This window comes from Pseudorca crassidens, chromosome 2, assembly GCF_039906515.1.
Source record: "Pseudorca crassidens isolate mPseCra1 chromosome 2, mPseCra1.hap1, whole genome shotgun sequence".
Taxonomy (NCBI): Eukaryota; Metazoa; Chordata; class Mammalia; order Artiodactyla; family Delphinidae; genus Pseudorca; species Pseudorca crassidens.
Genome location: NC_090297.1, coordinates 10,633,618 through 10,655,821, shown reverse-complemented (window position 1 = coordinate 10,655,821; position 22,204 = coordinate 10,633,618). Strand labels below are relative to the sequence as shown.

Below are 22,204 nucleotides of genomic sequence, written 5' to 3'. Positions count from 1 at the left end.
TATTCCTGCCCTGCCACTAGGTTCATCAGTACCATTTTTTTTTTTTTTTTGCAGTACGTGGGCCTCTCACTGTTGTGGCCTCTCCTGTTGCAGAGCACAGGCTCCGGATGCACAGGCTCAGCAGCCATGGCTCACGGGCCCAGCCGCTCCACGGCATGTGGGATCCTCCCAGACCGGGGCATGAACCCATGTCCCCTGCATCGGCAGGCGGACTCTCAACCACTGCACCACCAGGGAAGCCCAGTACCATTTTTTTTAGATTCCATATGTGTGTGTTAGCATATGGTATTTGTTTTTCTCCTTCTAATTTACTTCACTCTGTATGACAGACTCTAGATCCGTCCACCTCATTACAAATAACTCAATTTCATTCCTTTCTATGGCTGAGTAATATTCCATTGCATATATGTGCTGGGGCAGAGATTTAATCCACGCCACATTTCTCCAAAGGCAGAAGATGCTGGAGGAAGAACGCCAATCAGATTTGCCATGCTGAGCCAGGTGCTGGATCCTGGGAGAGAGCCAGCGTGCCGGTCTTGGGGGAGCAGCAATACTCTGAGGGCAACGGTGCCAGTGAACTTGCTAAATCTCCATTTCACTTGCTCATCTGCCCCCACAGTCCTCCTAAAGTACCAAAGTTCAGCTGAGTCTGATTAAGAGGCCCTCGTGATGATCTGAAATGTCAAGTGCTCCTACATCCTAATAATATGCATCTGGAATACTTCCCAGATGAGAGAAGACATGCTTCCCTTTGATTTAGAGTTGGAAGGATGACAGAGTGGAGGCAGTAAAGATGATGAAAAGAAAAGCATAAGCCAGGTGACAACTCCCATGACACAGAGAAACCAACAATAGGGAATCAACAAATTATGTGAGATGTTGGCATCTGTGGCATAAACAACAGTGATACCACCTACAGTCATCGGTGATAAAACACAGCCACCTGCTATGGTACACCCAGGTTCTTACAGGACCCTTTCCTTAGATGAAATACAAGCTTCTAGGTCCAGCATTCAGGACCGTTACTCTTTGGAGAGGAAGGAAACATGCATGCTGGTCTTTAATAGCGATTATTTTCCTGCCATTAAACAAATGAAGAAAAGAAATACATTACTACTGAACCACACTGTGCCTGGTATAAAAATGTCTCATTCTTTCTAAGTTTGTGATCTTCTCATGAGTAAGGATGTATTAGTTTCCTGCGGCTGCCGTAACAAAGTACCACAAACCAGGTGGCTTAAAGAATAGCAATTTATAGTCTCACCAAGCCCCAAACCAAGGTGGCACCAGGTTTAGTTCCTGCTGAAAGCTCTAAGGGATAATCTGGTCCATGCCTCTCTCCTAGCTTCCTGTAGCTCCAGGAGTCCTTCGGCTTGTATATCCATCACTCCAATCCTCCCTCTTCACATGGAGTTTTCCCTCTGTGTCTTCACGTTGTCTCCTCTCTGTGCGTGTCTGTCTCTGTCTCCAAGTTTCCCCTTTTTATGAGGACATCAGTCATATGGGACTAGGCTCCATTCTAATGACTTTATTTTAACTTGTTTACCTGGATAAAGACCATGTGTCCAAATAAGTTCACATTCTGAGGTTTTAGCGGGTAGGACTCCAACATACCTTCTTTTGGAGGACACAATTCAACGCATAACAAAGGAGTTGGTCCATTTTGATGAAGCTAGAAAAAACTCAGTGTGGGCCATCCATGTGCAAATTGTGTCCTGCATAACTGTGGTGTTTTGTAGAGGTATGCCTAAGGTTCTACAAACATTGATTCAACTTTCATTTAAAAATACATTGAAAACCCACCACAGACATTCAAACGTGATACACGTCACTCATGAACACCAGAGTACAGCTTGTGCTTCCTTTATAACACATTTGGTTTTGTCTGGTTTTGTCCAGGCCCAGGAATAAAACCCCTTGTGCCACGTCCGTGCATGTATTCAAACTTCAAACTAGTAGGTTACTGATTTAACACAATTGTCACTTTATAATGGTCTTCTTGGAATTCAAGCCCTGTGCTTGACTGTATAAGTGTATAAACAAAGTGTATAATACTGCATGAGTTTGTAAGTGTATAGGCGAGAAGCCTCCTAGAGCTTAATTACAAGTGTCTAGATGCCTCTGCTCACAGAGGGTCTTCCCTTGGTTCTGTGGTTAATCATGTAAGGGAACACATGGCATATTGACAGGATGACACTGGGTATGAAGAATGGCATTTCCGTGAAATGTGGGTACCCTATTAGTAAAGCCTCATTAGGTTGCAATTGACAGAAACCTATGTCAATCTAGTTTAAGTGAAAAGGGGACTCTGTTGGCTATTCCTCAGAGTGTTTCTTCTTCTGTTCCTCACTGTAGAACTTCCCATGTGATTTCCTCCATGCTTCTGTTGGGGGTACAATGCATTAGCTCACCCATACACATTCCAACACTAAGGCCCACTTCTTTGGGCTACAGAAAATGGAAATCTAAAACTACATTTCCCAGATTCCCCTGTGGCTAAGGGTCTCAGGTGGTCTAGGTTCTTCCTGAATGAGGTGAAAGTGGACAACTCTTTGGGTGAGCTGGAGGCACAAGCACTTGGCTCTTCAGGACAGCTCTTGAGGAGGTTCTAGTGTTCCGTGTCATGGGTGCTGTGTTGTGCGACGCAGTAGCCGTGGGACAGCTGGATGGTGTCTCCTGGCTACTGTTATTCCTGGCTATGTAACCTCCAAACCTAGTTGTCAAGACCTTCTGGAGATTCTGCGAACCACCAAAATATCTCAAAAATTTTTGGTTTTTCTTAAAAGGCCTTTCTACTTAAGTTAGTTAGAATAGATTCTGTTGTCTGCTACTGAGAAGTGTGACTGACACAATGTAACTCCAATCACCAGTACACACACTGATGACACCAGCTCTGTTTCTTCAGCCCACAACTCCCTCTGAAGCTGAAGACATATTTGACTGTCTCCTACACAGTCCCACCCAGATGTCCCATAGGTCCCTCAATCTTCATAGACCCCAAACCAAACTCCCCCTCCAAGCTTACTGTTCCTCTGTTTCCTTTATCAGATACCACCATTTTCCCAAGTGCCCAAGCCAAAATCTAAGACCCATCCTAGGCATGTCTCTCTTTTTCACCACCAAGTGTCAATTAGTGAGTCTTACTTAAATTCCTGAATATGTTCCTTCTTCTTGAATCTTCCTGCCCCATTCCACAGTTTCTTATCCTACCATCCCTTGCCAAAACAAACTGTCTCCTGTCTTCTATCTCACTCCAATCCAACCACCCATCACACCTCCTCCATAGTGATCTTTCAAATACCCAAATATAACCATGTAATCCCTTTGCTTGAATGCATTAAAGATTTTCCTCACCATTATTATGGTTTCAGGTTGGATGAATGATGTGAAACCAGAGGGCATGTGTGGCAGAAAATGGCTAAAGACTCACCAAATCCATTTTCTCTTTCTCCTGAGAGCATGGCTAGACCAATTTCCAAGCCTCTCTTCCAGTTATAGGGCTCAGTTATCAGTCAGATCTGACTTCAAATACCAGCTCTGCTATTGTAGCAGTTAGCTCCTGCCATGTAACAAACCACCTTGAAGCTTAGTGGCTCACAACCACCACCATTTATTATGTCTTACAGGTCTACAGAAGGATTAGTGATTTTGCTGTTCTGGACTGAGCTTGGGTGACTTTTAGCTGGGCTTGCTCATATATTGGCACTTTAGTGGGTCAGCTGGGGGTTGCCTGGTCTAGGATGGGCTCGGCAAGGAGACTTACCCCTGCTCCATCCTGGAGGAGATTTCCTCCTCCAGCTGGCTAGCCTAGAGGCAAGGTTTCAAGAAAGAGCAGAAAGAAGCATGCACACACCATCTTGATGTCTAGGCTCTGGACTGACTCACCCTTTAACCACATTGTTTTGGCCAAAGCAAATCACAGGCCAACTCAGATTCGAGGGGGTGGGGAAATAGACTCTCCCTCTTAATAAGAAAGGCTGCAGACTCGTATTGCAAAGGAAGAAAGTAAAGAACTGCAGCCATTCTTACAATCAAAGTAGCACAGCTACTCACTAGATGCGTGACCTCTCTGGGCCTCATTTCCTCATCCATAAAATAAGGGAAATAACATATACTTCACAAATGAGATAATGGAGGTAAGACAAAGTCCTCAGTAGAGGGTCTGGCACATAGTAAGTACTCAATGATCCTCATTACTTTTATTTTTCACATCTCCCTGCAATGTTTACCATTGTGCCTTTCTCATGGTTGGAAGCATTTGTTGAACAAATTAGTCATGCACCTGGCTCAAACGACCAGCTAGAACAATGGTCTTTTAATGGCTCATCACGTTTCTAGAGCTAACACAAACCCACACTTCTCACACTTGGTCACGGGCCCATTTGAAATCATCCTGTCCAAGCTTGACATAGATCCCTTTTAAAATATATCCTCCAGCTGTCCAAACACAGTCTGTCCTCTGTGCATGTATCAGAACAGGAGAGCACAATTCATGTCCCTCTAAAACAACTGACTGCAGCAGTCTTCCAAAAGAGAATGTGCATGAAGCTTGCTAATTAGGACACTTCAAACTCCCATTTCCAACAGATCAAAAATCATCCAGAATTACACTAAGAAATCTTCTGATTTGCTTTACGTGGTAGACTGACTACACTGATGGCCCATGTTTCACTCCTCCCTTTGGTGGTGTCTTCCCACACTGACTCTGGGCTTGGTCATTGGATTTGCTTTGGCTAATGGAATGGTAGCAGACTTGATACAAACATAGGCTGGAAATGTAGTTGCTTTTGGCCATTTCCTCTTTTTATGGACCCCCCGTCACCACTATGAGAACATTCCAGATTCAGCCTGCTGGAGGGATGTGAGAGGTTGCAGAGGAAAGCTGAATCATACCAGCTGAGGCCATCTTAGACCAGCCAGGCCCCAGTGACCACAGATGTATGAGTGAGACCGGTCAAGATCAGCCACCCATGTCATTTCAGTGGAATGCCCCCATCAATCCATAGACTTACAAGAAGTAAATGAATAGTTGTTGTGTTAAGCCATTCAGTTTTGGGATGGTTTGTTATGTGGCAGTAGTTAACTGATTCAAATCTATGTCATGATTCTCATCAATTCTATCATGAATGTCTTCTCTTTGCCTTATACTTTGGGGGGCGGAGGAAGAGGAATGAGGTTCCTATCAGTAAACCGAGACAAGAACATCCACTCTGAAATTAAGTATCTGAGCCTACTAAGCTGGCCAAAGTGAGTGCGTTTGTTTCAAGCTCCCCAGGAATAAGTGAGCATTTGGAATAGCCAGTCACCATCTCACATTAAATCACTTTTCAGTGTGATTGACTCCAAGACAAGAAAGTGAAGGAACATGGAATCTTGGCTTGAGTTGGTGTTTAGGAGAACCTGCTGGCTCTGCTCCCAGACCTAACGTCGGACTTGAATGATGACGCTTAGCAACACCATGCCTCAATTTACCAGGCTGCTCTACAGGAAATATTTGAGTTTAACATGAATGGGAGGCCCCAAGAGCTCTGTATAAGAATTACTGTTCTAAGTGTAAGTTATTTTAGGATTACAGCTATCTGGCATACACTAGACTTTCTATTATCTGACTAATGGATGGGAGCCGCAGCATAAAAAAATACCAAATAACCGATACTAAAAGTCTGTACTGAATTCCATTATGGTGAAAAAATATATTGGCAACAAAATTACCTTTCTAATTATGTCTTATTCAGACGAACATCATTTTACATTTCCTGAGTGCATGCCACCAGGGAAGAAATGCTTTGCCCATAGGCGATCTATAAATTTGCTAATCTATAAGTATCTAATTGAGAATTGACTGTTGCCCAGATTCTATACAGCAGCTCTTCAGTTTAGTAACTGTGGCTTCACCTCTTCATTTTCTTGTCCAAAATAACTCAACGTTTTCCCTGCTTTCTCTTCATCCATTCTGACTCCTGTCTCAAGTAGCTTAAAGAACTCCTGCTAGCCTTCTTTTGTGTGTGTCTCTATGTCCACAACATCCAGTAAGAAAAGACAGAGATTCTGGTTCCTCTGTGGACACCCATAGGCAGAAGATGAAAGATTCTCTGTTCCTGAGGGACTAGTTGGAATTTTTATAATCCCTAAATTAAATGTAAATTTCTGGAATAAATAATTTGCTTAGATCTTTTGCAACACCCCAGGAGATCTATTTCCAGTTACTCATGGAGTAATGCTAAACACACACAACTAATTTAAAGTACAGATATTCACAATGAAACACGAGAAGAGGTCGTGCTCTCTCTTTCTCTCCCTCTTTCCCCCTTTCTTTCTCTCTCTCCCCCTCTCTCTTCACAGATCTCAGTTTAAATGTCACACTCAAGAAAGCAAGCATTTGAACCCTTATCTAAATTAGGTCCTTCATCTTTAAGACAAGTATTGAAACTCTTTATTATTTGTTTACCTACATATTTAGAGTCACTTGCCCCCACTAAAATACAAGATCCATTGAGAACAAGGGTCACTTTTGTTTTCATTGATGCTCCTCACAATGTAGCACAGTGTTCGGCACACTGTAAATGCTAAATGAATGAATGAGAAAATGAATAAATGGACAACTAAGATATACCTTGAGGACCAATTTTTTTTAATTAATTAATTTATTTATTTATTTATGGCTGTGTTGGGTCTTCGTTTCTGTGTGAGGGCTTTCTCTAGTTGTGGCAAGCGGGCGCCACTCTTCATCGCGGTGCGCAGGCCTCTCACTGTTGCGGCCTCTCTTGTTGCAGAGCACAGTCTCCAGATGCGCAGGCTCAGGAATTGTGGCTCACAGGCTCAGTTGCTCCGCGGCTTGTGGGAACTTCCCAGACCAGGGCTCGAACCCGTGTCCCCTGCATTGGCAGGCAGATTCTCAACCACTGCACCACCAGGGAAGCCCAAGGACCAATTTTGATCAATTGTAGGGCTTCAAAAAAAAATGATTCTGAGCCTGGAAGAGTTCTGTGATCAATGAAAAAGTCAGCCTTGGGTCTAAAAGCAGGCTTTCTCAATGTTGACACTATTGACATTGGGGTTGGATGATTCTCTGCTGTGGAAAGCCAGCCTGTGCATTATAGGAAGTTTAGCAACATGCCTGGCCTCTACCCACTAGATTCCAGCAGCACCACTACCCCTCTCCAAGAACCCATCCTAACTGTGACAATCAAAAATACCTCTAGACGTTGCCAAACGCACCCAGCAGGGCAGAATTGCTCTCCTCTCTCTCATTTGAGAACCTCTTATTTAAAGGGGAATGGTGGGACTGGGTATTATTTGGGGAGCCAAATATTTGCCAATGTGACAATGGGCACCATGAAGAGGTGATGATATTTTAGAGGGAAAGGTAATACCTTCATATTCTATTTAAAGATTTTTGAAAACCGTGTTCTTGGAACCCTAAACCTTCTAGAATTCTGAGAGGGTGGAGTTTAGCTTTGGGAATGTATATTTCTTATAATTGTTAAAAACACTTGAGTTATGAGTGCTGTTGTATGTCTGAAGCCATGTTTTAATCTTCTCTCCCCAAATTACACCCTCCCTTTCACTCTATTTAATAACCCCTTCAGGAAGCAAATACTCTGAGGGTCACCACCTACAAGTAGGAAATCAATTACGCTCACTTTGTGATGGGCTGGATGGAACAATATAAAAAAGGCTATTTTATTAAAGCTTAATAGCCAGTTTGCCAAACAGAGATGATAGTAATACCCAACCTCCTGTACCTCTCATGGCTGAGTGAAAAAGGTGAGAAAATGCTGGCAGAAGTGCTCTGTAAACAAGGAAGTGATCTGCAAATATCAGCTGGGTGCTTCTCTGAGCTTCCGTAGCCACACGTGCCTTACCACAGGACTCTTCAGTGTCTGGTTATCTACCCCACTGTATCCTGAGTCCCTCTAGGGCAGAGCCAATGTTCCGTCCCTCTCGGTCTCCAGACCTTAGTGCAATGCCAAGCTCTATGCTGGGACACAAGCACCAAGTTCACCGAATGCACGGTCAAGTTATTATTGTTTCCATCTGCTCCACATCCACCCTCCCTTCTTGTAGTAATAATGCCTCCCCAAAATGCATGTGGTATTGGTGGGACCATCCATCAACATGCACAGACCAGGGCTCCCATGTCCGAGAAGGAAGAGGACCCAACGACCTAAGACAGCTCAGTCAGACTCTTCTAGGAACTTGAGTCTTGATCAGAGTGACACAAAGAGAGAAAATGCTCGGGGCCAATGTATCCCCACACAGCACCCTGAAGCAACCGCTCTTTAGTTCTTGATAACCAGATCTCCATAGCTAACCTCTTTCCTGTCTTCTCTGAGAAAGAGTTCTTCAGTTTTTCCTAACAGCTACCCTATTTGCTTCTGTTAAATTTTGCCCTTGTTACGTTAACCAGAGCTTGTCTCTGCTGCTGACCAAAGAGCTCTAGCCCAATCCTTACCCCTAACCTGCCATGATTTTGTTACTATATCAGATCCACCTCATTGTAACATGAACCATCAACTATGAGACCAGCATAAAGTCTATTTTCTTACCATTTGAAAGGTATATCATTAAAATAACCAGTTAGTATCTAAAAATGTAACATAAAGGTTCTATGATGTGAAAATAAATTCCCCAATTGCTCTTTAGCACTACACAGATTGTTGGAAACTATACCAGTTTGATAGAGACTATTCCATTCAAACATTACCCATCCTGAGAGATGCTGTCTTCTATTAGAATATAGCAATGGACAGGAGTCCAGTTTTTTTGAGTCTCATTTCCAATTATACCTGGGTCTTTGCATGGTGAACACTGAAAACAACCTTCAGCATTTCAGAATTTCTCCTAAAATTCTGCCTCATGGCTTTTGCAAGGTGCCAGGGGTCTCAGAAGAGGCTACCTTTCTCTATTTTCTTTAAAAAATACCTAAACACAAGCTTAACAGAGGGTCAGAATTACAATTTCACATCTCACCCTCCATTTCTTCTGAACAGGAAAGGTGATTGCATAAGCTCTATAACTGATGGGATCACATCTCAGCCTGGCAATGCCCGTAGGTTAAATTGTATTTAAAAAAAAAAAAAAAAAAGGATTTTAAAAGATCAAAATCACCATGGCAGGATGGAAAGTGGGCTTGTGCTCATTATGTAAGAAACTGCAAACTTCAGACCTGCTAATTTTATAGTTTTGCGTCTGAGATGGAAAATAGCATTGCCTTTTCAAACACGCAAGGAAAGGATGGGTAATGGAGCACACGGATTAATGGAGGGGATAAGCTAAGACTCCTTTGAATAATCAGCTTACCATTGTAGCTTTCCTGTTAGGTGAACTCAATTCTTCAGCTTCCATTTGAGTATTTCTTTGTTCTCTGACCTTTAAGAGTTAGAAATCTGATGGCATAAGTAGACTTAAAAATATCCCAGGGTAATTTTCTTAGGATGAAAACTTTGCCTCTTTGCCCTCGTTCTAATTTCAGAGTTTCTTCTCTGCTTGCTACAACACTGGGGAGTGTTCCAGCTCTTGCTTCAGCCTGGTGTCACATTTCTGAAGATAATAAGAAAAAACTACACTTGGGGTGCTCCTCATAGCCACAGCCAGTGTCTGTGACCTTGAGAAGTCAGGCATCCATCTGGTACCTCAGTTTGTGCAATGTGAGGACAAGACATTCTCCAGGTCTGTCAACAGGGTCTCACTTATGACTGTGAAGCCGGGTGTAGCTATAAAACACCAGATAAGTGCACTAGTAATAACCGCAGGGTCCATACCGTGAGTACGGGTTGAATTCAGAGAGGATGGAAAGTGCTGCTAACAGGAGAAATCACTTGGATGTATACGTCTGTAGTGAGTGTGTGTCAATCATCTGACTCCCGAAGTCCCTTCCCCCACACACGTTGATGTCCACTGTACACACCTGACCCTCCTATTTGCCAGGAGCCTGAGCCCACGTTTGCTCTGGTTGAGCCTCTGCTCCAAACCACACTTCCCACAGTCTAGAGAGGGAGAGTGCACAGGCGGCTCTAACAGTCAATCTATTCCTGTTAAATCAGCCTGATTCTTGCCGGAAATTAATCAGAAAGCATAATCAACCAGGGCAGACTGCTCTAGAAAACAAAACAAGAAAGGAAAATGAAGCCACCCAAATTATAGCGAGTCTCTGATGCTGGCAGGGACCCCATCAGCCTCCTGAATGCCAGGTTTGCCTCCTGCCAGTTGCCCCCTCCTGGTGTGTTCCTTCTTGTTTGGCAAGGGGAATATAGGTCTTTGTCAAATATGCTTTTGAGTTCCCTGAACACAAATAACAGAAAGACAGATAAAGAAAAGAAAAGAAAAGAAAAGAAAAGGGAAGGAGAGGGGAGGGAAGGGGAGGGAAGGGGTGAGATAGGAAGGGACAAAAGGGGCAGAGTCTCACTCCACATTTCCACTAAGATATATTTTGCTAACAGAGAGATGAGGAGGCTCGAGAGGGAGGAGAGAAGTGAAAGTTGAGAGAAGGAGAAGACAGAAGGGAAGGAGGGAAAATTCTGGGGTGTGGGGAGAAAGAAGGAGAAGAAGGAAAGCGAGAAGAAAAGGGACAATGAGGAAAGAGCAGGGGAGAGGAGAGTCCAAAACACACAGCAGGTTTCATTTCTCTTCTGCCTAATATTTGACTTCCACCAGGTTGTATGTCCAGACTTGCTTAGAGGTGACGGTTGTACAGTTTATTTTTGTTTTTAAAGGCTTGCTTACTTCATTCCTAGAGATGGAGCTCTGGGAAAGGTGTACCAATGACTCAGCCTCACTTAAACTGAGCTCTCCCTCCAAACTCGGGCAAGCCATGTTCCAGACAGAGAAGCCTCACTCCCTGCCAGGCCTGGACAGAGCCCGAGGGTCAGTGGAGCACAGGCCCTCCTTGGTCACTCCATGCTCCATGGCCTGCAGAAGCTGCACCGCCCCCTGCCACCATAAGGCACAGAAAGCCTCTGCCTTTCAGTACGCGGCCTTCCAGAGGAAGACCTTACTGCCAACAAAGTGATCTTATTGTTTTCACAGGCATTTGTTCACCCCTTAATAAATAATGAAATTAGGTCTTTGGGGAGAAGAAGGAGAGAACTGCCAATAGGAGATTTAATTTGCCGTAATCAACCTCTCTTAGCATGCAGAGTCACACAGTACGAGTAAAAGAATTAATCTCTACCAGAAAGAATTGCCTTTCGGTGTTATGAATCTAATCACTTATGAGGCTGAGTCGGCAGTCTGGGTTTAGACAGACCTCTCAGGAATCAAAGCCACAAGATCAGGTTTCAAATACCATCTGAATGGTACACTTCATTGAATTTGGGGGCCTTTGGATTACAAAAGGAATGGAATGCAAATAGAGGCACTTGGCCTCTTTTAGACACCCCTTAAATGTTCAGAAAGACGTTTAGGAATGAATAAATAATTGTAGGCCTCTGGGCTGCCTGTGTGAGATGTTCCTTCTTGATTCTATTCTCTAGGATGGATTGTCAGACCTGCCAATCATCTCCAGCACCCCCATTATACTTGGGAGATGTGTTTGCTCTGTGTATACTGTTTCACAATCCTCCGAGGTGGAATTTCATAGCCCAGCAATGCTTTTGCCTTTGACATTCTCCTAAGCGGGATTTATTGCTTCCAAGACAGATGTGACTTGAATCGATTATGCCTCTTAAGCAGGCACTCTGGAAGCAGCCTCTAGGTTCTCTGCATTCCTTTTTGCCTGACTTCATTCAACTTGCAAGCTGATGTCAGAGTATTTCATCATAATCTAATACTGTTAAGAGTCCTTTGGGTATGCAACTGAGCAGGCTATGTTACCAACCAAATTCTGGATGTGGTTACTACTCTTGAAGAACTTACGTCTTGCAACACACAAACATCTATTAATATCACAAAATGCAGCCAGAACAGGAGGAGGTACCTAGACGCTATATTTACATGCTGCTGACCTCTCATTATTGATGAACTTAGAAGATGAAGTAAGTGCATCCATTTGTCTTTGGGATGGAGTCAAGAAGAAGCAATGTCAAAAACTGAACGGAAAATAACCGAATTTCCAAAGATGCTCAATAAAGATTCTCATTATAAAACACATATCTCTGGTTGTCTATTTCATAACTCAAAACTACATATTACCCATGGCCATCCCCAAAATGTTGGGGTTCCTTAGCATTTTATAAGTTTGACAACACTAATCTTATAGAGAGTTATTTCAGGGGTGCTCTGAGCCTGGGGGTACTAGGTAACATGATTCTAACTGACTTCAGCCATGGACCTAGACCATAACCACAAATAACGTTTTGAAAAGTTTAATGGTTTTGGAAGAAAATAAATGAAGGTGGTATTTTTAGATTAATCACAACCCACTTCACCCTATATTAGTGCAAAAGAAAAACAGGAGGCAAAGAAATAACATTTCCAGACACTATACCACTTTCCGACCTGACTTTCTATGATTATTTTTCTCTGGAAGAAGACCCGACTGACCTTCCTTTCAGAATGCATGACTTAGCGGAATATCCACCATACCTTGCTCCATTTTTTCTATCTATTTAATTGAGAGAATTCTAGCAGGCATTGATTTGGGATCAGGAGAGAATGAGATAATAAAATGTTCCCACACAGTAACCACATTATAAGGGATATCTGAGTCCCATTGGATAAATAAGGGAAAAATTGTGATCAAAGTCACGAAGGATAAAAGTTGTTAAATGAATTTGGTATTTAGGGGGAGGAAATATTTCCTTAAGCAACATTAAACATTCTCGAAATCCAGTTCTAGGCATTAGTAAGCTCATACATGAAGGAGAGGGAAAAGGTGAATGGTTTTTTACTCGGTTAGATTTTGCAAACAGGAGTTTACAGAACATCATTAAGGATTCATCTAGCTGGTTCCCTTGGCTGTTGTATGATCTATAGGATTGGGTCTAGGCACTGAGGAAAGCTAATCCTTTCAAGACCAATTTGCTCTCTTTTATTTGGTCAATTGTTCTAAATTTCCCTTTTTTCTGAGTTTTAAAATTGGTTGTTGTAGCTTCAGAATCTTTCCTTTTTCCGCTAGACAAGGCCTGGGGAGAAAGGAGAGGCTGAATGGGCTGCTCATAATAAAGGGGAAAAGGGAGAACAGTGAATAAAAATGAAAGGCTTTGCATAATGTGGGCCATCTCAATATAGGGGCTCAAAAATCCCGTGGGGCAGCTTCAAGCATTGACAGGTGAGAAATACACAAAAACCTTGCCAGTTAAAGTCTTATTGGTACAAGATCCAGGCTTCAGGATTGATTTTAAAAATAAAATGTAAAACAGCACCATGATAGAAACAAAAGCAAAGAAACCACAGTGCAAAATCTGATACAGAGCGGAACGCGGGAAACCACCAACCATTCTGACCTCACTGCCGTTGAACAGAAAACAAGCTCAGGAAGAAAGCCCCAGGACAAACTAACACAAAATCACCAGACCCAGAGGACATTGTCTGAAACGTTTCTAGATACTGAAGAGGTGGAAACAACAAAAAAAATCTAGTTCAGCTTGGCTTCACAAACACAGAGAACCATTAGTTCTCTTAAAACACCTGGTGTTTGCCTATCAACATATCTGGAGAGACCCACCAACAAAACCAGAAGGAGTAGATAAATTATTTTCTAAATATTTCAATAAAATAGTGCACAAGGAGAAACCTTGAAGAATCACATCTCAACAAAGCATGCAACGAGCTAAGCATCTTCTGTAATTAATTCATTGCTAGCCTTGCAAAGAAAAAAATAAGAAAAAAAAAAACAGTGCTGATTCGCTTACTGGTGGTGCATCAAATGTACCAAAATATTCATTAGTTACTCAGTGATGCTGTTTGGGATAAGTATTGCTCCACTCCAAAGCCTTTGCCAGCTCTGATGCCTGCCAAATTTCTATGTAAATGCGTTTTCACTTTCCAAGGCTAATGGGAGATCTGTTAAATTCTCAGAGACAACACGTATATTATTTTAAGCCCTATTACTTTGACTTAAAAACAAGCTATTTTAATACTAAATCCAAAATAATACCTAATTAGAAATCCAATACTCAAATATCAGAATGTCTGCTCTTCATCGCAAAGGCAGTTGCAATGAATGTGATAGATGAACATTTTTGAACAGCTTATACCAAGAAGAAAACCAAAAAGGTTACCACCTACTCTATATAGAATTTATTTACTGATCTCTGTACCTGAGCATCCATTAAGAGGTGCCTCATCAGCATCATGGAACTCTTCAGAGTCTCCTTTTCAGTGGGCAGAAACGGGTCTTGGTCCTCCTCCAGCGCCTTCGACTTGGTGACAATAAAATGGGATATCTGGTCATTGAGGGTGTGCAACGATTGTACAGCTGCAAAAAGAGAAAGAGCGAAAGTGGAATCACAGCAGGTAACTTTCAAAGAGAAACTGGCTACCAATTTTAAAGGGAGAAGCGAGGGTGTACACATAAGGTATGACCCAGGCAGGTGTCAAGAAGCGTTACATGCATGAATCTCTTCAACACGTGTGTTGAACAGGTAACAGATTGAACACCCTCCAAATGCCAAGCCTATATGGAAACGCTCGGGGGATACAGTCGTGAGCAACACCAGACAAGATGCTTACCCTCGTGGAGCATCCAGTCCTGTGGGGGACACTGAAAAGAAACAAGTTAACAAATACTTCTATGAAGATGACTTTGAGTTAAGCGTCTATAAATTGCAGAGATCAGCAGGCAGGAGGGAGAGCTCTAGAGTAGATTTACATTTATGCTAATATAGTTGGCTATGTTACCTCTAAACAGATGGCCTCTATCATTAAGTTTTGTGAAAGGACAGTGGCCATGTTTTCCAATCAGTACCACATGTGTGCTGGGAAGATTATTATTTCTCTACGATTCACGTAGCACATCTGACACGGTACAGATTTTACGATTTCACTTATTTTTTTGTGCTTGTTGCCTCTTTCTCCACTTTCTCCACAGTGCAGCTGGTAAGAGCAGAGATTTTAAGAAAAACCTCTTTGTTTATGGTTGTATGCCCAGCAACTAGGAAAGTTCCTAGAAAGTAGAAGATGCTCAATAAATGTTGTTGAATTAATTTCCTTACATTTCCTTGAATTAAAATTTCTTTCCCTATAGAATTTCTCTAATTTTCAGGTAAATCTATCCTTTCAAACCAAGCATAAGTAAATCTTACACATTCTCAGGAAAACCACTGCACTGACTGCAATTCTGAGGATGCAGAGTATTCATCAAAAACTAGTATCCAGGGCTTCCCTGGTGGCGCAGTGGTTGAGAGTCTGCCTGCTGATGTAGGGGACACGGGTTCGTGCCCCGGTCCGGGAAGATCCCACATGCCGCGGAGCGGCTGGGCCCGTGAGCCATGGCCGCTGAGCCTGCGCGTCTGGAGCCTGTGTTCCGCAACGGCAGAGGCCACAACAGTGAGAGGCCCGCGTACCGAAAAAAAAAAAAAAAGAACTAGTATCCAATAGAATCACTCTGAGGGCATCTGCCTTTGACCATGAGGCAGTAAGAGGATTCAGATTACCCTCCTGCTATAAATAACTAGAAAACTGTACAATATCTCAGAAACAAATATTTTTAGACCTTGAACAATAGCACAGAACTGTGATCCTTTAGAAAAGAAAAAGTTGAGTCCTATCATCACCAGCAGTCTGCAGAAAAGGAATGTCCAGACCTCAGCATGGGAAGAGGAACCCAAGGAGAGCCCAGCACTTGACACTGAATTGAGGAGACAGAGATTGGAAAGGCTAAGTTTGCTATAATTTGCAAGACAAAGTACTGAAAAGGAGGGAATTATACAGAGATCTCTAGAAATGTGCACAGGGGTCTCTATGAGTTGTTGGCTGAATATCAATCCTATGTATGGGTAAGATAAAACCCTACATGATCTGGCAAGAAAAAATTCCAGGAGAGAACAGTTACCTTTTGGGGAGCTGTAAGCCCAATAATTCCAAGAGATCTCACAGGGCCACAAATTGTTTGCACGCTCACCAGCCGAAGTAGAGGGGCTTTGTTGGAATTCAGGGCATATTCAGCAGAAACTCCAGAAGGATAAAGCTTTAGAAATGAAACTAAATGATCCCTAGAATAAAGGCAACTCTAGGCCTATCCAAAAAAGAGTTTAAAATTAAGCCCTGAAAGGATCAAACTGATCTGCAAGTAACTAAAATACTTGTCAGGAAAGAAAAATGAGCATTTTTTTTGTAGAGGTGTAACAAAATCTAGCACCCCAAAATGCAAAATCCGTAATGCTCAGTATTCAATAAAAAATTACCAGACATGTAAAGAAACAAGAAAGTATAACTTGTAGCCTCAAGAAAAATCAGTTTATAGAAGCAGACCCAGAAATAACAAGTGATAGCATTCGAAAATACGGCTGTTAAGACAGCTATTATAGAGACATTTTGAATGTTCAAGGTTGTAAAATAAAACATGATTATAATGAGGAAAAAAATATAATATTTAAATCAGAACCAAGTGGAGCTTCTAGGGATGAAAAATGCACTTCTGAAATAAAACTGTTATTGGAGGAGATTCATAGCCGATTAAAAAATGCAGAAGAAAAGATCAGTGAACTCGAAATTATAGTAATAAAACTATCTATAATGAATAAACAGAGCCTCTTTGACAATATGAAGCTGTCTGACATACATGCACTTGGAGTCTGAGGGGGTGGGGTGTGGGCAGGGACAGAAACAATGTTTGAAGAAATGGTGAACAAATTTTTTCCAAATTTGATAATATTATACACCTACGGATACAAGAATCTCAATAAACTTCAGGCAGGACAAACACAAAGAAAACTATAACAAGGCATATTATAATCCAATTGCTAAACAAATAAACACACAGTGAAAAAGAGAAAATCTTAAAATCAACCAGAGGAAGGAAGCATATTGTATTCAGAGGAACAGAGATAAGAATGATGTCAGACTTACCAGCAGAATCTATGCAAACCAGAAAATAATCTATGCACTTTGAAAGTACTGAAGAAAAAAACTTGTCAACCTAGAATTCTATAGCCAATAGTAATGTCTTTCAAAAAATGAACGTGAAATAATGACTTTTTTAGATAAACAAAGGCTGAGAGAACTCATCACCAACAGACTTTCATTAAAAGCAATGTTAAATGTCTTCAGACAAAAGGAAAATGGCATTAGACGGAAACCTTTATTCACAAAAATGAAAAAAAGAGTGCTTAAAAGGAGCAATATTTGAGTAACGTTAACCTATTTTTTCTCACCTTTTAACTCATTTAAAAGATAATTGGTTTAAAGCACAAAAAATAATGTATTGTGGATTTGATAACATGTATAAAAGTAAAACATATGACCACAGCACAGAGAATGAGACTGGCAAATGGAAATATATTGTGATAAGTTTCATATATTGTACATATATGAACAATATGTGAGCAGTTTGTTATCTGAAGGTGGACTGTGTTAAGTTAAACATGCATATTGTAAATCCTAGAGTAAGCGCTACAAATAATAAATAAACAAATGATGATTTTGAGCCATGGAGAATCAACCTTGGACAACTGAGCATAGAGTTACAACTACAAGCCATGAAACAGGAAGAATACAGAATATGACCTCAGAGCAGTTTCTCACTACACAGGAAGACTCTAAAATCTTTTCCTGGACTGGGGAAGGAGCTTGGCTAAAACAGAGAAAGATGAATAAGAAAGTATGGGACCTGATCCCTGCCTAACCTGAATCCTCATCCTACAAAGGAGATGGTAAAAAACACCCAGATAAATTTGGGGATCTGAAAGCAGAGTGACTTAACGTCTTATGTCCTACCCTGGGCAGCTGGGTGGGGCAGCTTCTCAGTGCACACACCAATAGGAGGGTAGAAACTATAGCCACATGGAATTTTAAGTCCATGTGAGATAGCACAACTGCCCTACCACCCTCACTCTTCCACCTCCAGTCTCCCTTAGCATCATGGGGGCTGAAAATATCTCCAGTGAATCCAGAAGTGTCCAGAGAGAGATTCATGGACCAGATACGCATCCCCAAGATAGGATAATACAATATATAAGTCTCCCAAGAACCCAAAGAGAAGGGAAAAATAATGGGTAGGGGAGCAATTTGAATTTATTTGATATTTATCCAGAAGGTACTAAGTTTTCAACCAGAAGTGACTAAATTATATCATCAGTGGAAATGCTGGCTCCAGGTCTAAGTTGAATTTCATTATACGAAGTTGAAAACAACAAAAACAAATGACTTTTTGGAGTTGTGACTATACATTTTTTAAACCCTCTATATATCTTCTCTCTCTTACTTGCAAACAGGAAGGTTGGGGCACACTGAACTATAAGGAAAACAATTGAGTAGGCATCCAAATAACCTACCAGAATCTAGGACCAATCTCTGCATGATTCATGCCCCATTTCCCACCACCATCGTGCCTTCCCTTTCCCTACCTCCGAGTACATGGACATAACGTTCTCACGAACAAGCCTTTCTCCCCAGGTCATTCCAGGGATACCCCAGTTCCCAAGTCCTTTGCTTATAGACACAAGAGACACTGCTGTCAACAAAACTCACGTCACTTCTTAGAAGGGAAGAATTACCGTCAATGCTTTTCACTCTAACCAGGCTAGTGAATTTGGGGTTCTCAAAATGCATCTATTACAGGCTTTCTCTATTCTTGTTCCAGAAAATTGAAGCTCAGTAGCTAAACTATGCTCTAGGGCTTCCCTGGTGGTGCACTGGTTAAGAATCCACCTGTCAATGCAGGGGACACGGGTTCGAGCCCTGGTCCAGGAAGATCCCACATGCCGTGGAGCAACTAAGCCCGTGTGTCACAACTACTGAGCCTGCACTCTAGAGCCCGCAAGCCACAACTGCTGAGCCCACGTGCCACAACTACTGAAGCCTGCGTGCCTAGAGCCTGTGCCCTGCAATGAGAAGCCACCTCAATGAGAAGCCTGCGCTCTGCAACGAAGAGCAGGCCCCACTCGCCGCAACTAGAGAAAGCCCGCGTGCAACAATGAAGACCCAATGCAGCCAAAAGTAAACTAAATTAAAAAAATAAAATACGCTCTAATTCTTACTTTGTTGTAAATTCAGGACACATTAAAGGTGTTAACACTCCCCTCTCTTCTCAAAGAGTAGACACTTTCATTAGAAAACTTACCATATTATATTGTAATTGCTTAAGAATTCATCTGTGGTAGATTTAATTATTGGTTCCCAAACTACTCCTCCAAAACCTGTTCCTATAGAGCCCTCCCCAGTGACACTCCTTAGTGGAGAAATATACCTCCTGTCTTAAATGATGTCAGGCTTTGCCATGTGACTTGCTTTAGCCAATTAAATGTGTGCAAACATGAGTCATGCCATGTCCAAGTAGAACGTCATGTGGTTCCACTATTATTCTTTCCCCTTTGCCAGAATGTAGAAGACATGCAAGTGAAAAGCAAACCCTTGCTACTATAAAGCACCAAACTTTGGGGACGGGGGAGGCATTTGTTACTGGAGCTTAGCCTCTTGAATGCTGACTGCTGCACAGTCTCCGGACTAGATGGTGACTCCCCTGAAGGCAAGAATGGAATTTTGTTCACCAGGTATCAGGGGTGTTTAGCAAAGAAGAGCCACTCGGGAAATTTTTAATGGATAAACAAATACAGTTGTTTTGAGAGTACAGATCCTATATAATAAGAATGATAAGGATTACAGTTTATTGAGTGTCTATCATATGTCAGAGGCTTTCAAAACCTCTATGCAGAATGAAGAGGCACTAATAATGTGGGTTCTAGGGCTAGAAGCCTGAGTTCACACCCAGCTCTGATATTTACATAACTGGGTGAACTTGAACAAGTTACTTTACAGCCCACAGTGCCCAGCACATGGTAAGTTCTCAGTAAGTGCTGGCTGTTACTATTGTTAAAGATCTATCAGAGATACAGAATCTGAAGCTCAGAGATTTACACAACACATGAAAACCAAGGCCATGACTCTCCAGTGCCCATTCTCACACCAAGTGGGACACAATACAAGTAAAGGCAGGGAACAAGTCTAGAATTTTATTTATTTATTTATTATTTATTGGCACATGTAAAACAAGCAGATGGCAGAGTGCCTGGCACACAGTAAACTTTTCATGTACTAAAAATAGCTAGGATATGAAGCCCTTCACTGATGATTCCCTACCTATACTTCTTGAAACTCCTCTCTCCCTCTCATAGCTCCTTCACTGACAATAATAATTATTATCAATAGTATTATGATAAATATCTATGGGGACTCAATATTCACAAGCATGGTGCCACATGTTTAACAGGCATTACCTCACTTAATCACCCCCCAAATTCTACTGAAGTGTCATTATCATCGTTCCTATTTTCCAAATGAAGAAACTCAGATTAAGTGACCCACCCAAGATTATGCACCTAAGTGAAGGAAACAGGATTCTTATCTAGGCGGAGCCTGCACACATAATTCCTGCATTATACCACCTCCACCCTGCACACCACTCGCTGCTCCATCCTGCTCTCCTTTGGGCAAACTACCCTCTGGTCCCCTACCTCCGGGGGTACCACACAGAGCAATCCTAGGCATATAGAATGTCAGGCTGGCCATGAGGTATCACCTGGTAATATACTCATACTTTTAAAGGTGAGAAAACTGAGGCCAGGAAAGATGATCCAGCTCCCTGAAGATGCTGTAGCAGTCAGTTTGAGAGTATGGACCCTTGAAGACAGTCTGCCTGGGTCTCAATCTTATCTGCCCCTCCCACTAGCTGTATAACCTTGGGTGAATTACTTAACTCCTCAGTTTTCCCATCTGTAAATGGGGATAATAATAGTAACTACTTCACAGAGTTGCTCTGAGAAATAAATGAGACCATCTGCATAAGGCATGTGGCACAGTATCTGCCACATGTTAAGTATGTAAAAAGCATTCGCTATTATGATTATTCCACAGTTTGTACCTCAAGCCTTTGACTTACTGATATTAACCAGTTGCTATGTTTATAACCGAGGGTACTTACCAAATCTTTGTTATATAAGTAAGCCAAGATGGTCTCTGTGTATTAGCCAAGGTTTTTTATTTCTTCACTGCAGGCTGAGACCCTTTAGCTCAAAAGCCAGCAGGTGCCAAACTCAAACGTTTTATATCCAAATATTTTAAATATAGCCCAAGTAAGCAGATTGTTAGCTATTTAGGGCCTGTCTGCTTTGCAAACCCCACAAAACTGTGCCCAACGTTTGCTAGCCATTGATAAGATAAGCCCTGGGACACAAAGACCCCAAGACCCTGCTGGTCTCTGACCCAGACTCCTCACTGTGCTGGTGTGTGACATCACTTGGACACAAAAGTTCCGTCCAGGACCCGTCTCTCACCGAGGAGTTCCTTGCCGTCCTCCCCTCTGAGTATTGACCCCCTGCACTTCTGGACAGTGTCCTGCTGTGAAAGACTTCCCAGTATGCAAACTGCCAAAGGGTCATCCAATAAAGCCCGTGTGTGCTACTGCCACCTAGTGGTCATATCTTTTCCCTTGATGAACCCCAAGATCCCTTGAATCCCCTACATTACCCATTTGTCTCTTCATTTTGTATCCCAGTTACAACTAGTCCAGTGCTTCATACAAAATGAAAACATAAAAGCTGAAAGTTGATAACTGGAAATAATGACACAAGGTCCTCCTATATGCTAACCTACTCTTCAAGGCAGGTCACTCTGTTTTCAGGCTTGTGTAATGGGTACTTTATGTATTTGTCTGGTTACATCTATTTCCCTCTTCTTCTAATAAAAGAAACTCATTGCCTTTTGTGCAAACACCCATCCCCACTTGTGGTTCATGTAGGGCCGATCCCACTCCCAGGTCCTAGAGGTGAGCACATCATCCAGACCTGGCCATTCTAAGCACTTCATCTCCCTGGCAACAGTGGTTGGTCCAGGAGAGGGCTTGTGACCTAAACATGGCCAACAAGATTTAATTCCAGAACCACCTGATAGAACTATTAAGAAAGAGAGTCTCTCTTTTTCAGTTGAGTTCGATAAACTGGTAGGAATGCAGAGCAGCTGGTGGTCCTTGTAGCCATCAACTAAGGAGCCCCAGCCTGAGAATAAAATCAACTGAGTAAAGAGGCAATTCGCATCCACAGACAGGGAAAGATTCTTGACCATATCATTACAGCATCAGGATTCAGCCATAGACTTCAGTTAGGTGGAT

The 22,204-nt window shown here is 42.1% G+C and overlaps 1 protein-coding gene across 2 annotated transcripts in view; it reads right to left on the bottom strand.

Moving 5' to 3' along the window:
* The window catches only part of KAZN (kazrin, periplakin interacting protein), a 1,134,217-nt gene that overhangs the window by 834,048 nt on the left and 277,965 nt on the right, over nucleotides 1-22,204 (bottom strand). For both annotated transcript variants that reach the window (XM_067721094.1, XM_067721083.1), the window contains exon 2: nucleotides 14,202-14,359. In XM_067721094.1, the coding sequence (XP_067577195.1) occupies nucleotides 14,202-14,359 (158 nt within the window). The remainder of the gene's footprint in view (nucleotides 1-14,201; nucleotides 14,360-22,204) is intronic.